Genomic DNA, 12,404 nt, shown 5'->3' with positions numbered 1-12,404 from the left:
ACCACCATGCCATTGTAACATTCAACCAATTTCCTGGACGACCAGTATCCAGCCTATTTCCAAATGTTCTCATGACATTTAAGACTCTGTTTGCACGGTTGTTAGGTGTCCCTGGTTGTCCTGTCGTGCCCACTCAGAGTGAGCCCTCTGTGCAGCAGGAGGACACGCTGTCTGGCTCTGCACTGTCCAGCTGTACAGCAGGCTAGCTCAAATAAGGAGGCTTTTTAAAGTTCCCACAATACATTTGCTCATTATGTCTTTAATCCCAGGCAGCCCCTCCTCTCCTTTTGTGGTCTTTACGTCATCGCCTTGTGGAAGAAACCGGGTCATTTGTCCCGTTGTCCATCCATCCCACATTCCAACTTGGTCTCCTTGTTCCCTGGGGTCATTTACCCTGTCCCTCACACCCCGTATTTCCTGTCAGGGGATGTTGGCTCTGAAGACTTGCTAAGACTCTGCCTCAACCTTCTGACAAGAAGACTCCCTTGGGCGTGCGTCTCGCTCGGCAGGAGGCGTTACGCCCGCTTGTCCCTCGCTCGGTGCTGCTGAGTGGGACTCGGTCTCGAGTGTCTGCCGTGGCTGGTGATCACGGCCTCGGCTCGGGTTTGCAAGATGACTGCTTCCTAACCGTGTGCACGCTCCCTACCTCTCCCATGTTTCTTAGCGGGAAGTTTTGCTACAGACCTTTCCCATAGGACAATTTGGTTATCTTTGGTGCACACATTTTATTTTAAAATGCTTTTCCTCATCTCACCGAACGCCAAATACCCTCGATGCCTTCAGGTTGGTTTGGACTCCTAGCGATGCCGCGTCAGGGGGTTTCCTAGGCTGTCACCTTTATGGGAGCAGACCGCTAGGCCCTCCTGCTCGGGGACTGCTGGGTGGATTCAGCCCCTTGACCTTTTGTTAGCAGGGATATCAGGGAGAGCCAGAGACAGCCACCTGCGCTTACCTTCTAAAGACATGAAGTCTCCTGTTAACAGACCATACACATACCACACACTACACCCCCATCATGCCACCCACCGCACACGCTACCCCATACGCCACACCACGGACCACACACGACCCCACACTCACACTCCACCCACACTCACACTCCATCCACCACACACACTACCCCTCTCACACTCCACCCACACTCACACTCCACCCACCACACACACTACTCCACACTCACACTCTACCCACACTCACACTCCATCCACACTCACACTCCACCCACACTCACACTCCAGCCACACTCACACTCCATCCACACTCACACTCCACCCACCACACATACTACCCCACACTCACACTCCACCCACCGTACACACTACCCCACACTCACACTCCACCCACCGCACACACTACCCCGCACTCACACTCCACCCACCGCACACACTACCCCACACTCACACTCCACCCACCACACACACTCCACACACACTCCACCCACCACACACACTCTACCCACACTCCACCCACCACACACACTACCTCACACTCCACCCACCACACACACTCCACCCACACTCCACCCACCACACACACTCCACCCACCACACACACTCCACACACACTCCACCCACCACACACACTACCCCACACTCACACTCTACCCACACTCACACTCCATCCACACTCACACTCCACACACACTACCCCACACTCACACTCCACCCACCGTACACACTACCCCACACTCACACTCCACCCACCGCACACACTACCCCACACTTACACTCCACACACCGCACACACTACCCCACACTCACACTCCACCCACCACACACACTCCACCCACACTCCACCCACCACACACACTCTACCCACACTCTATCCACCACACACACTACCTCACACTCCACCCACCACACACACTCCACCCACACTCCACCCACCACACACACTCCACCCACACTCCACCCACCACACACACTACCCCACACTCACACTCCACCCACCGCACACACTACCCCACTCACACACTACTCACACTCCACCCACCGCACACACTAGCCCACACTCACACTCCACCCACCACACACACCACCCCACCCCACACTCACACTCCACCCACCGTACACACTACCCCACACTCACACTCCACCCACACTACACACTACCCCACACTCACACTCCACCCACCGCACACACTAACCCACACTCACACTCCACCCACCACACACACTACCCCACACTCACATTCCACCCACACTCACACTCCACCCACCGCACACACTACCTCACACTGACACTCCACCCACCACACACACTACCCCACACTCACACTCCACGCCACAGACCATACCACACAATACTAACCACACTGTTCCACATCGCACACACCATACCCCAACCACACTCCACACCGGACCGTACACACACCACGCCCGTACCACACCACGCCATTACAATAGAAAGACATTGATGTTGTTCCTGGAGGGCCGAGGGAATCTGAGACAGACAGCTCAGTGGTATATTTTGAATGTTCTCGTGTGTGTGGAGAGGCTAGGCCAGGCAGAAAATCGGGTTTCTGTCAGAGGGAGGCATGATTCAAGGTGTGGCTGGCTCTCTGGAAACAGATTTTCCTGTAGGCCCTCCTAGGTAGGGGAAGTTTGCCCCCCCCCCCCCCCCCCGTCTTAAGAGCCTTTTCCTGTACAACCGTCGGCCATCCTCTGAGATCAAGGAGACCAGCTCTCATTCTACAAATCACATGGGTTCCAGAGGGCACGATCTGCGATGAGAAAACTTATAGAGAAAAGATGGGATTCAGTTGAGGCTTGGGAGACTCCTGAAGCAATAGACAACCCAGGGTCCAGAACTTTGTTCGAGGCAGGTTTGTGTACACTCACTGCCACGTAGCCTGGGGTAGTTGACAATTATCTGAGGGCCTACAAAGAAACATGAATTCGAGCCGAACTGTCCACAGACAGGAGGGGAGGAGAAAGTCGGCACCAGGGAGCGCCTCGTATTCTGCACACTGCTGCCTTTCAGCAGCTTGCAGGGGCACAGGAGGGAAGCGTCCACTGAATCCCGAGCTGAGAGTCAGACCAGCCACTGCGTCCTCAGCTCCCCTGGCTTAGCCATCAGCATTTCCCACGGGCTTGCTGGAACTGTAGAAGGTGGTGTGTCAGTCTGGGTGGACTAGAGAAACATTCATAGAGACTTATGTATAAGAAAGAATTTTACTAAATAAATAATAAAAAGAATTTTACATACAAGAGCAGTTGAATATTGAGAAAACATTCCAGCCCAGTTCAGATCAAGTCCGTAAATCCGATATTAGTCTATATATTAGATACCAATCTATAAAGTCCTCTTCAGACTCACGAAACACATGCAATGACGCCAAATGCAGGAAGATCACAGGCCACTGGGTGGGAAGTCTTGTGGATCCAGTGGCGTTGTAAGCTTCTCAGCATTGGCAGGGGTCTCCATGTGGCTCCTCTAGTTCCCAGGGCATGGGGTCTATCAGTGCAGTGCCACGTGTCCTAGTGAGCAGAGGGAGAAAATCTGTCTCACGCCTCCAAGGAGGAAATCCAGGAATTCCCAGGATCCTTAAGGAAAGGCCATGTCCACACAGAGGCCTCATTGGCTATGATCTGATTGACAGACTAGACTCCACTCCTTCACTCTTAATCCTCTCAAGTCCCAAATTGACAAGCTTATGTAACTAACACGGTGGAGGTCCTGTCCCATCTGCCTAAGGGGCAAACAGCTTTGCCCCCCCCCCCCAATACTCATCCTATCCTACGTGTTTCCACAAATCATTTGTCCTGAGAGCTTCCAACAAAGCAGGTACTGCAGTGGTCTAGTCCTCATCGACACGGGCTGCAGCCCTGGGCTCCGGCACAGGGACGATTGCAGGGCTGGCACAGGACCCTGCAGTGCTTCCCTCTGTTTTGCATGGGTTGCTAGGGGTCGGGGCCGACTCCATGGCTTCCAGTGACAACAGCCAAGATGCTCATTTTGCAGGCCAGGCGCCCAGGTTCAGAGAGGTGAAGTGAGGACGTGGGTGCCGAAAGCAGGGCTTCTGACCCTTAGGGCTATGATCTTTCTGGCCCAGCACCGTGCGGCTCCCCTCAGATCCCCCACTGGGCATCCCACCACCACCATCACCAAAGCCGGGCCAGGAGCTGTGCAGGACCCTCAGGCGGCGCAGCCTTTCAGCATCAGGGTGCTCAGCACGTAGAATGAGAGAAAGGAGCAGGTGCCACTGGGCTCAACAGCCAGCTGCGTAGTCAGACTGAGTGTGAGGCTGTCCGGCTCTGCCTGGGAAGATTCTCTGGGGTCGGCAGGGCTGAGGGTTGGCCGGGCCAGCTGTTAGGGGTAGGCTGGGGGAAGGTGGGCGCGGCCAGGCAATGGGAGGAAGGTGAGTGGGGGTGGGGCAGAATGCAGGACTGGGCTGCAGTGTGCAGCCCGGATGAGGGATGAGCCGGTGTCCTGGTGCTCCCAGCTGGATGGAGGCCTGCCTGAAGGAGGAGCTGCCGTCCCCTGTGGAGCTGGAGGAGAGCCTGCGGAACGGGGTGCTGCTGGCCAAGCTGGGCCACTGCTTCGCCCCCTCTGTGGTTCCCTTGAAGAAGATCTATGACTTGGAGCAGCTGCGATACCAGGTGGGGAAGAGGGGCTTCCACTGACCTCTTTCCTCTCCATGTGCACCTTTCCCGGAAAGCTGCGAGGGGGGGAGACCGCATAATTCATTATCCAAACTGGACACCTGTGAGGACTCTACTGGGACAACAGGCATCAGTTGGTGTCTCTGGGGCGGTGGGGGGCGGGGTGGCTATGACCCTTAGCAGCAGGGGGCTTGTGCTCGTGGCCTTTGAGATGCCCCTGACATGCAAACTGTCACACAGACTTCTCCCCACAGTCCACACTCAGAGAGGGTGCCTCCTAGACAGGCTGCCCACCCTGGACTCCTGCCCCGGCTCTAGACACCCCCCCCCACCAGCCAGGAAGCCTTCCTGGCTCATTGACCTCCTCTGTAACATCCATTCTGGGTGCTTTTGGGCAAACAGTCTCTCCTTCCTTTCTTTCCAGGCAACTGGCTTACATTTCCGCCACACGGACAACATCAACTTCTGGCTGTCAGCGATAGCCCACATTGGGCTGCCTTCGGTAATGCTGGGCCTCAAGATCGGGGCTCTCCCTTGGTCTTTACCGGCGTCCCCCACACTTTCTCTCCCTCTGGCCTAATCTCCCATCAGTCTTCTGAGTTAGTTTGACCTGTGAACGGTTCCTTGGACCCGTGTGCCTTCGAACCAGGTCCCTTGGCCTCTGCCCCCACTTCCCTGCAGACACCGGAAGGGAAGGCTCCCTGGTGTGCTATGTCACTCACCTGATGCATAGGGCCTCTGTGTAACACAGACCTGGGTGCTCATGAGCAGCAAGGGCAAATCACCTTGCAGGGTGGCAGGCTTCACACCCCACGTTGGACCCAGCCATCTGGCCCCTCCCTCCGTGGCTCTGTTTCTCACCTGTTAAATGGGGGGGCATCCCTGCTCCATGTGGCTGCCGGGGCATCGGAAGACCTTTGTGGATCGAAGCAGGAGTGGACCCTACCATCTGAGGGTTTATCATCTGCAGAACGTTCTCTTCTCGCTCCAGAAGGGAGCGGTACCGTGGGCGAACAGCAGCCCGGGAAGACGCTTCCGTGGGAGGCAGGTGGAAGGGAGGACCGTGGCCTCAGCGGGGCTGACGCACTTTCAAGCGTCCAGGTCTGATCTTTGTCAGGGGCCAAATGTCACCACAGTGGACAGAGGTCCAGCCTCCTTACACTTGCTAGATGGCTTTGGGGGGTCGTCCTTGTGGTGAGTAATTTCTTAGATGGGCCCCTCTTGATCAGAGGCCTATGTTGGGTCCTCTGGGGGGATGTGGCCAGCTTCCAGCGTGTTGCGTTTCTGGGGAGTCAGGCAGGTGTACAGGCTCACCATCTTTGCAGGAAGACTGGGGATCACCTGTATCCCAAAGGCTAAATAGCTTCCTCTGGACTCTGGCCGGTCCAGGACCCCTATGACCGTATCTGTGGCTAAGTCTTGGCTCATTTGTGTCCCCAGTACCTTTAATTTACATCTTTAAGTCAACTGGAAATGGTTGGGAGATTGCTCTAGACGCCCCAGGCAATGAGGGGACACCCCCCTCGGTCTCAGAGAAAGACCCTTTGCTCAGCCTCTGTTGCACCTGCCTGGTGCTGCTTAAGGGTCCCCCGTAGCAGTGACTCTCGGGTCTCCTCCCTAGACCTTTTCCCCAGAGACCACAGACATCTATGACAAGAAGAACATGCCCCGGGTGGTCTACTGCATCCACGCCCTCAGGTGAGAGACCCCAAACTTGTCCTCTAGGTTCCTCTAGGTCAGCAGTTCTCAACCTGTGGGTGGAGACCCCTTTGGGGGTCGAAGGACCCATTCACAGGAGTCGCGCAATTCATAACAGTAGCAAGATGACAGTGATGAAGTAGCAATGAAAGTAATGTGATGGGTGGGGGTCCCCACACCGAGGAACTGCATGAAAGGCTGAAGGTTGAGAGCCACTGCTCTCTGTGGATGAGCACCACACCCCAATCCCCCCGCCCGCCTCCCGCCACAGCAAGTCCTGCAACAGGACGGCGAGCATGTCCCCGAGAATGAGATCCCACTGGCGCAGTGCGCTGAGGTTCACAAGCCTGTTTGTGGGCACACCTATGCGTGACCCGGGCGGGTGCATACATAGGGCAGGCAGGCAGGGTCGCAGAGACGGGAAGGCAGCAGGGGTGGGAGGTAGCGGGTGTCTCCAGCTTTTGACTGGGTTACAGAGGACTCCGAATAAGACCTAGCACCCGTGTCACACGTGAATAAGATGAAGACACTCCAAAAAGTTTGTGGGGATTTGAAATGAAACAACGACAGAATTCCTGTGAACCATTGGGACCCCACCCCCACAGTGTGGTGGAGGCTGGCGCGACTCGCAGCCCGCCGGAAAAGTCCTAGGACCAGGCCCTCGGGTCTCCCTCGCCGTCTCCTCCTGACCTACGTGCTGGGACCTTTCCTGCCTCGGTGCCTGCGTGCCCTGTGCCTGAGTGTCCTTCCCCCCATACCCTGTGCCCATATGTCCTTCCTTCCTCTGTACCCTGCGTGTGCCCTTCCCTCATACCCTGTGCCCACGTGTCCTTCCCCCCTCTATACCCTATGCCCACGTGTCCTCCCCTCTGTACCCTGTGCCCGCGTGTCCTTCCCCCCTCTGTACCCTGTGCCCGCGTGTCCTTCCCCCCTCTGTACCCTGTGTCCGTGTGTCCTTCCCCCCTCTGTACCCTGTGCCCACATGTCCTTCCCCCCTCTGTACCCTGTGCCCGCGTGTCCTTCCCCCCTCTGTACCCTGTGTCCGTGTGTCCTTCCCCCCTCTGTACCCTGTGCCCACATGTCCTTCCCCCCTCTGTACCCTGTGCCCGCGTGTCCTTCCCCCCTCTGTACCCTGTGCCCGCGTGTCCTTCCCCCCTCTGTACCCTGTGCCCATGTGTTCTTCTCCCCTCTGTACCCTATGCCCACGTGTCCTTCCCCCCTCTGTACCCTGTGCCCACGTGTCCTTCCCCCCTCTGTACCCTGTGCCCGCGTGTCCTTCCCCCCTCTGTACCCTGTGCCCACATGTCCTTCCCCCTCTGTACCCTGTGCCCGCGTGTCCTTCCCCCCTCTGTACCCTGTGCCCACATGTCCTTCCCCCTCTGTACCCTGTGCCCACGTGTCCTTCCCCCCTCTGTACCCTATGCCCACATGTCCTTCCCCCCTCTGTACCCTGTGCCCACGTGTCCTTCCCCCCTCTGTACCCTGTGCCCGCGTGTCCTTCCCCCCTCTGTACCCTGTGCCCACATGTCCTTCCCCCTCTGTACCCTGTGCCCGCGTGTCCTTCCCCCCTCTGTACCCTGTGCCCACATGTTCTCCCCCCTCTGTACCCTGTGCCCGCATGTCCTTCCCCCTCTGTGCCCACGTGTCCTTCCCCCCTCTGTACCCTGTGCCTGCGTGTCCTTCCCCCTCTGTGCCCACGTGTCCTTCCCCCCTCTGTACCCTCTGCCCGCGTGTCCTTCCCCCTCTGTACCCTGTGCCCGCGTGTCCTTCCCCCCTCTGTACCCTGTGCCCACGTGTCCTTCCCCCTCTGTGCCCACGTGTCCTTACCCCCTCTACCCTGTGCCCGCGTGTCCTTCCCCCCTCTGTACCCTGTGCCCGCGTGTCCTTCCCCCCTCTGTACCCTGTGTCCGCGTGTCCTTCCCCCCTCTGTACCCTGTGCCCATGTGTCCTTTGCCCCTCTGGCTTTGTTCGGGGCTCACAACAGCAATGTGGACTGTGGTGCCCCAGCCCTTGCCCGGCGCCTGGTTCCTCATCCGTAGTCCCGGCCTGGGGCTGACTCAGAGGAGCATTTTCTCCTGTGGACTTGGGGGTGGGGGGAACTCCGAGGGCAGGGGCTGCGGGACCTCCCTGTGAGGTCGGTGGGCAGAGTATGAGCACGGACATAATCGCGCCCCCAACGCCTCCCTTTCCTTCCCAGTCTCTTCCTCTTCCGGCTGGGCTTGGCCCCTCGGATACACGATCTATATGGGAAAGTGAAATTCACAGGTAAGCCCGGCTCCTTCCCTGGCCCCCACAGTCTGGGCCGGATCCTCAGGGTGTTGGGCCTTCGGTGACAGTGACATCATTGCAGCCGAAGAACTCAGCAACATGGCCTCCGAACTGGCCAAATACGGCCTCCAGCTGCCTGCCTTCAGCAAGATCGGGGGCATCCTGGCCAATGAGCTCTCGGTGGATGAGGCTGCAGGTAGGGAGGACTCAGAGCCCCACTGCCCTCGGGGAGGTGCTGACCACCGCTGAGACAAGCCCCTCAGGTGTGCCTGGCCCTGCCCCGGCGTGGATCAAGGGGATGATGTCAGAGTGGCCTGCAGCTGCTCCGGCCTGGTCTGGGGTTTGTCCAGAGCCCCCGACCTTGCTTCCATGTCCAGTCCATGCAGCTGTGCTTGCCATCAATGAAGCAGTGGAGCGGGGAGTGGTCGAGGACACCCTGGCTGCCTTGCAGAACCCCAGTGCACTGCTGGACCATCTCCGGGAGCCTCTAGCCGCCATCTACCAGGAGCTGCTGGCCCAGGCGAAGATGGAGAAGGCGGCCAATGCCAGGAACCGAGTAAGGAGGGGCCACAGGCTGGGCAATCTGGGAAACTAGGACTCCTCCCCTCCTGTCTCTGCGTTCCAACGTTGCTGAACGGAGGTGTAACTTGTCAGTTACTTTAGAGAATCGGGTGGAAGTGGGGCGTATCGTGCAAATTCAAAAGCACAGCGAGAGCAGAGGTTCTGGGCAGAAAGAACCTCTGGCCTGTAGACCTGGGTGAGCTTTAGACTGGAGGGCCCCGAAGGTTGGTTTGGCTTAACCCTGTTGGTGCCAGGTTCAGGAGCTTCGACCCCAGGATATGCCCAGATCCTTCCTGCCACACTGACCTTTGCCCTGGGGAAGACCCCCACCCTCACGCCGAGGGGAAAATAGGTATAAAAAGGGTGGGGCAATAGCAGAAGTTTGAGTTGGTTTTCGGAGTCCCCGCTCAAAACCGTGTTTGCAGGATGACGGAGGCAGCCAGGATATCTATGACCACCATCTCACTCAGGCCGAGATCCAGGGTAGCATCAACCACGTCAACGGTAAGAGGACCGGGCCTGTCTCAGGGATGCAGCAGTGTGTCCTCGTCCCTGGCTGCGGCGTCAGGGTGGGAATCCACAGGGAGGACGGAGGCATAGAGGCAGGCCTCTGGCTCTTGGTCCTGGGGTCACTTGGATTGGCGCCCTTTGAGCAGTGGGCAGAGTGGAGGGGGGAGACCAGGGCAGGAGCGGCTGCCTGAAAGATAGGGTCGGGTGGACATCTGTTTACATGATTGGGTCTGGGTTCCCCCGCAGGGTTGGGGTGTTGAAATGGAAAGACCTCTGAGGACCAAGCTGAAGACCGTATGCTGGACCGAAGGGGCTTCGAGAACCTCGGGCAGGCGCCTGGGGCTCAGCTGAGGGGAGTGTCCCTCATGGGACCTTGTTCTTTTTCAGTCCACGGGGCTCTAGAAGTCATTGATGATGCATTAGAGAGACAGAGCCCCGAGGCTCTGCTTGCGGCCCTTCAAGACCCTGTGCTGGCCCTGCGAGGCGTGAGGAGGGACTTTGCTGACTGGTACCTGGACCAGCTGAGCTCAGACAGAGAGCAGAAGGCACAGGTCAGGCACTGGGATCTACTCTTCTGTCTGTCTGGGGCATGGGAGAAGGCTCTTACCCAGGCCGCTCCAGGGTCAGGTCTTTGTATTCAGCAGGTGCTGACTCCACGTTTAAATGGCTAGATTTCTCTAAAGCAGTGGCTCTCTACCTTCCTCATGCCACAACCCTTTCATACAGTTCCTCACATGGTGGTGACCCCCCAACCATAAAATTATTTTTGTTGCTACTTTATAACTGTCATTTTGCTATTGTTATGAATTGGGCGACCCCTGTGAAAAGGTTGTTCGACACCTCCCCCGGGGGGTCGCAACCCACAGGTTGAGAACCACTGCTCTAAAGCCGCTCATCCTCTGCCCCGCTAACCCCCTGAGGGTCTCGCAGATAGATGAGGCCGAGTTTCAATGTAGCAAGCTCATTTCCAATGCTGTTGACTTTACCCTTGACACTATACGCCTGCGCCTTTATTTCAGACGCTTGCTGGCTAAGAGCGAGCCGTAGGTCAGAGATGGGTTAATGGGGTGCCTCCCGGGAGAGGAGGAGAAGGGTGGGAACTTGTGCAGGGGTCCCTCAGGCATGCCCCAGGAAGGACTCCTTCCTAGGCTTCTCTCTCCTCTTGCAGGAGCTGGGCCTGGTGGAGCTTTTGGAAAAAGAGGAGGTGCAGGCTGGCGTGACTGCGGCCAACGTGAAGGGGGACCAGGAACAAGCCAGTAAGTCACCTCGCCCTGACGCTGGGCCCTCCCTGCCCCTGGCACAGCATCTCTTCCTTTGCTGGGTTCTGTGCTGGGCTGCGCACACCACTGTCAGTTTCCCAGCCTGGCCAGGGGCTGCCCCTCACAGAGACCCCCTCCCAGCTGTCTGGAGGGGTGGCACAAGCGAGTCCGTAGGGACTCAGGTCATGGCACGTCCATGCTGCAGTGGGCACGAGCTTCCAGGCCCCTGGCCCACCATTTTGGCAGTTTCCACCTGTTTGAGGCCTTGGCTCGAGTCTATTGTTGCCCCACTCCTCCGTGGCCTGGATTCGGTTCCGGCTCAGGCTCAGGCTCACAGCGTCCCTGGAGGACAGGGTAGAACTGCTCCTGTGAGTTTCCCAGACTAACAGTTTACAGCAGCGGTTCTCAACCTATGGGTCACGACCCCTGCGGGGGTGGGGGGGTTAAATGACCTTTTCACAGAGGTCGCCTGATTCATAACAGTAACAAAATGACAGTTATGAAGTAGCAAGGAAAATAATGTTATGGTTGGGGGTTCACCACAGCATGAGGGACTGTATGAAAGGACTGCCGCATTGGGAAGGTGGAGAACCACTGGTTTATGGGAATAGAGAGCCCTTTCTTTGCTACCAAGGAGTGGCTGGTGGCTGCAAACTACCGACCTTGGGGATTACAGCCCAACGCAAAACCACACCACCAGGGCTCATTAAGAACTACTTTGTCAGTCAGCCCGTCCACCACTGTCCCCCTTCAAGGGGATTAGCCTGTCTTAGGGAGGGAAGAGCCAAAGTGCTGGGGCCCCTGGGCCACAGCCTGCAGACCTGCTGTCGACCTGGAGGCTGCTCAGGGGCCATTTGCTTTTGTCTGTCAGCTCTGTCCTGTCGGAGGCTGGTCACTCACCTCCACGCCACTCCCGCCTCGCTACTCCTGCTCCGTGCTGCCAGAGCCACCTTGAAGCTGGCTGCTCTGGTAGATGGAGCATCTCCAATCCTTCATGGGCTCTTCCATGATTCATTCTGGACTTTGGCCATTCACACCCACCAGCTCCCCTTTGGGAGAAAGATGAGGCTGTCTGCTCCTGTAAAGATTTCTAATCTCAGAAGCTCTGCATTGGGTCACTGTCTGTCGACACCCACCGGCTGGCAGTGGGCTTGACCGGTGGGGAGAAGGATCTGGCTCTTGTAAAGAGGACAGCTGGGGACATCTTAGAGGGCAGTTCTGCTGTGCCCCGGTGGGCTGCCCCAGCTGGGATTGACCTGACGACACTGGGTGTAGTATGCATGCAGTACTTAGTCACAAAGCGGGTAGAAAATGGAGTGGCGAGATCACGGGCTTCTGGCCCTGGCAGCACACATCCCACACGTGACCGCCGCAGAGAATCCTAGCGTGAGCCCTGCCCAAGATGACACGAAAATCCCTGGCCTGTCTCATATTCAACAAAGAGACCATGGGATTTCTTTTCTAGGAACCTTTTGCAGCCCCTTCATAGAAGCCCCAGTGTTTG

General features: G+C 57.5%; 1 protein-coding gene across 2 annotated transcripts in view; it reads left to right on the top strand.

The window, feature by feature from the left end:
* The window catches only part of IQGAP3 (IQ motif containing GTPase activating protein 3), a 36,876-nt gene that overhangs the window by 3,017 nt on the left and 21,455 nt on the right, over window positions 1–12,404 (top strand). For both annotated transcript variants that reach the window (XR_012786895.1, XM_075563418.1), the window contains exons 3-11: window positions 4,445–4,601; window positions 5,029–5,106; window positions 6,226–6,302; window positions 8,500–8,567; window positions 8,653–8,766; window positions 8,948–9,126; window positions 9,557–9,635; window positions 10,029–10,192; window positions 10,810–10,897. Coding sequence is in view for 1 of the 2 variants with exons in the window: in XM_075563418.1 (XP_075419533.1) it covers window positions 4,445–4,601; window positions 5,029–5,106; window positions 6,226–6,302; window positions 8,500–8,567; window positions 8,653–8,766; window positions 8,948–9,126; window positions 9,557–9,635; window positions 10,029–10,192; window positions 10,810–10,897 (1,004 nt within the window). In the remaining variant the exon portion in view is untranslated. The remainder of the gene's footprint in view (window positions 1–4,444; window positions 4,602–5,028; window positions 5,107–6,225; window positions 6,303–8,499; window positions 8,568–8,652; window positions 8,767–8,947; window positions 9,127–9,556; window positions 9,636–10,028; window positions 10,193–10,809; window positions 10,898–12,404) is intronic.

The sequence above is a fragment of the Tenrec ecaudatus genome, chromosome 1, assembly GCF_050624435.1.
Source record: "Tenrec ecaudatus isolate mTenEca1 chromosome 1, mTenEca1.hap1, whole genome shotgun sequence".
In the NCBI taxonomy this organism is placed as follows: Eukaryota; Metazoa; Chordata; class Mammalia; order Afrosoricida; family Tenrecidae; genus Tenrec; species Tenrec ecaudatus.
The sequence above is the reverse complement of the archived record's forward strand: the minus strand, read 5'-3'. Positions and strand labels throughout refer to the sequence as shown.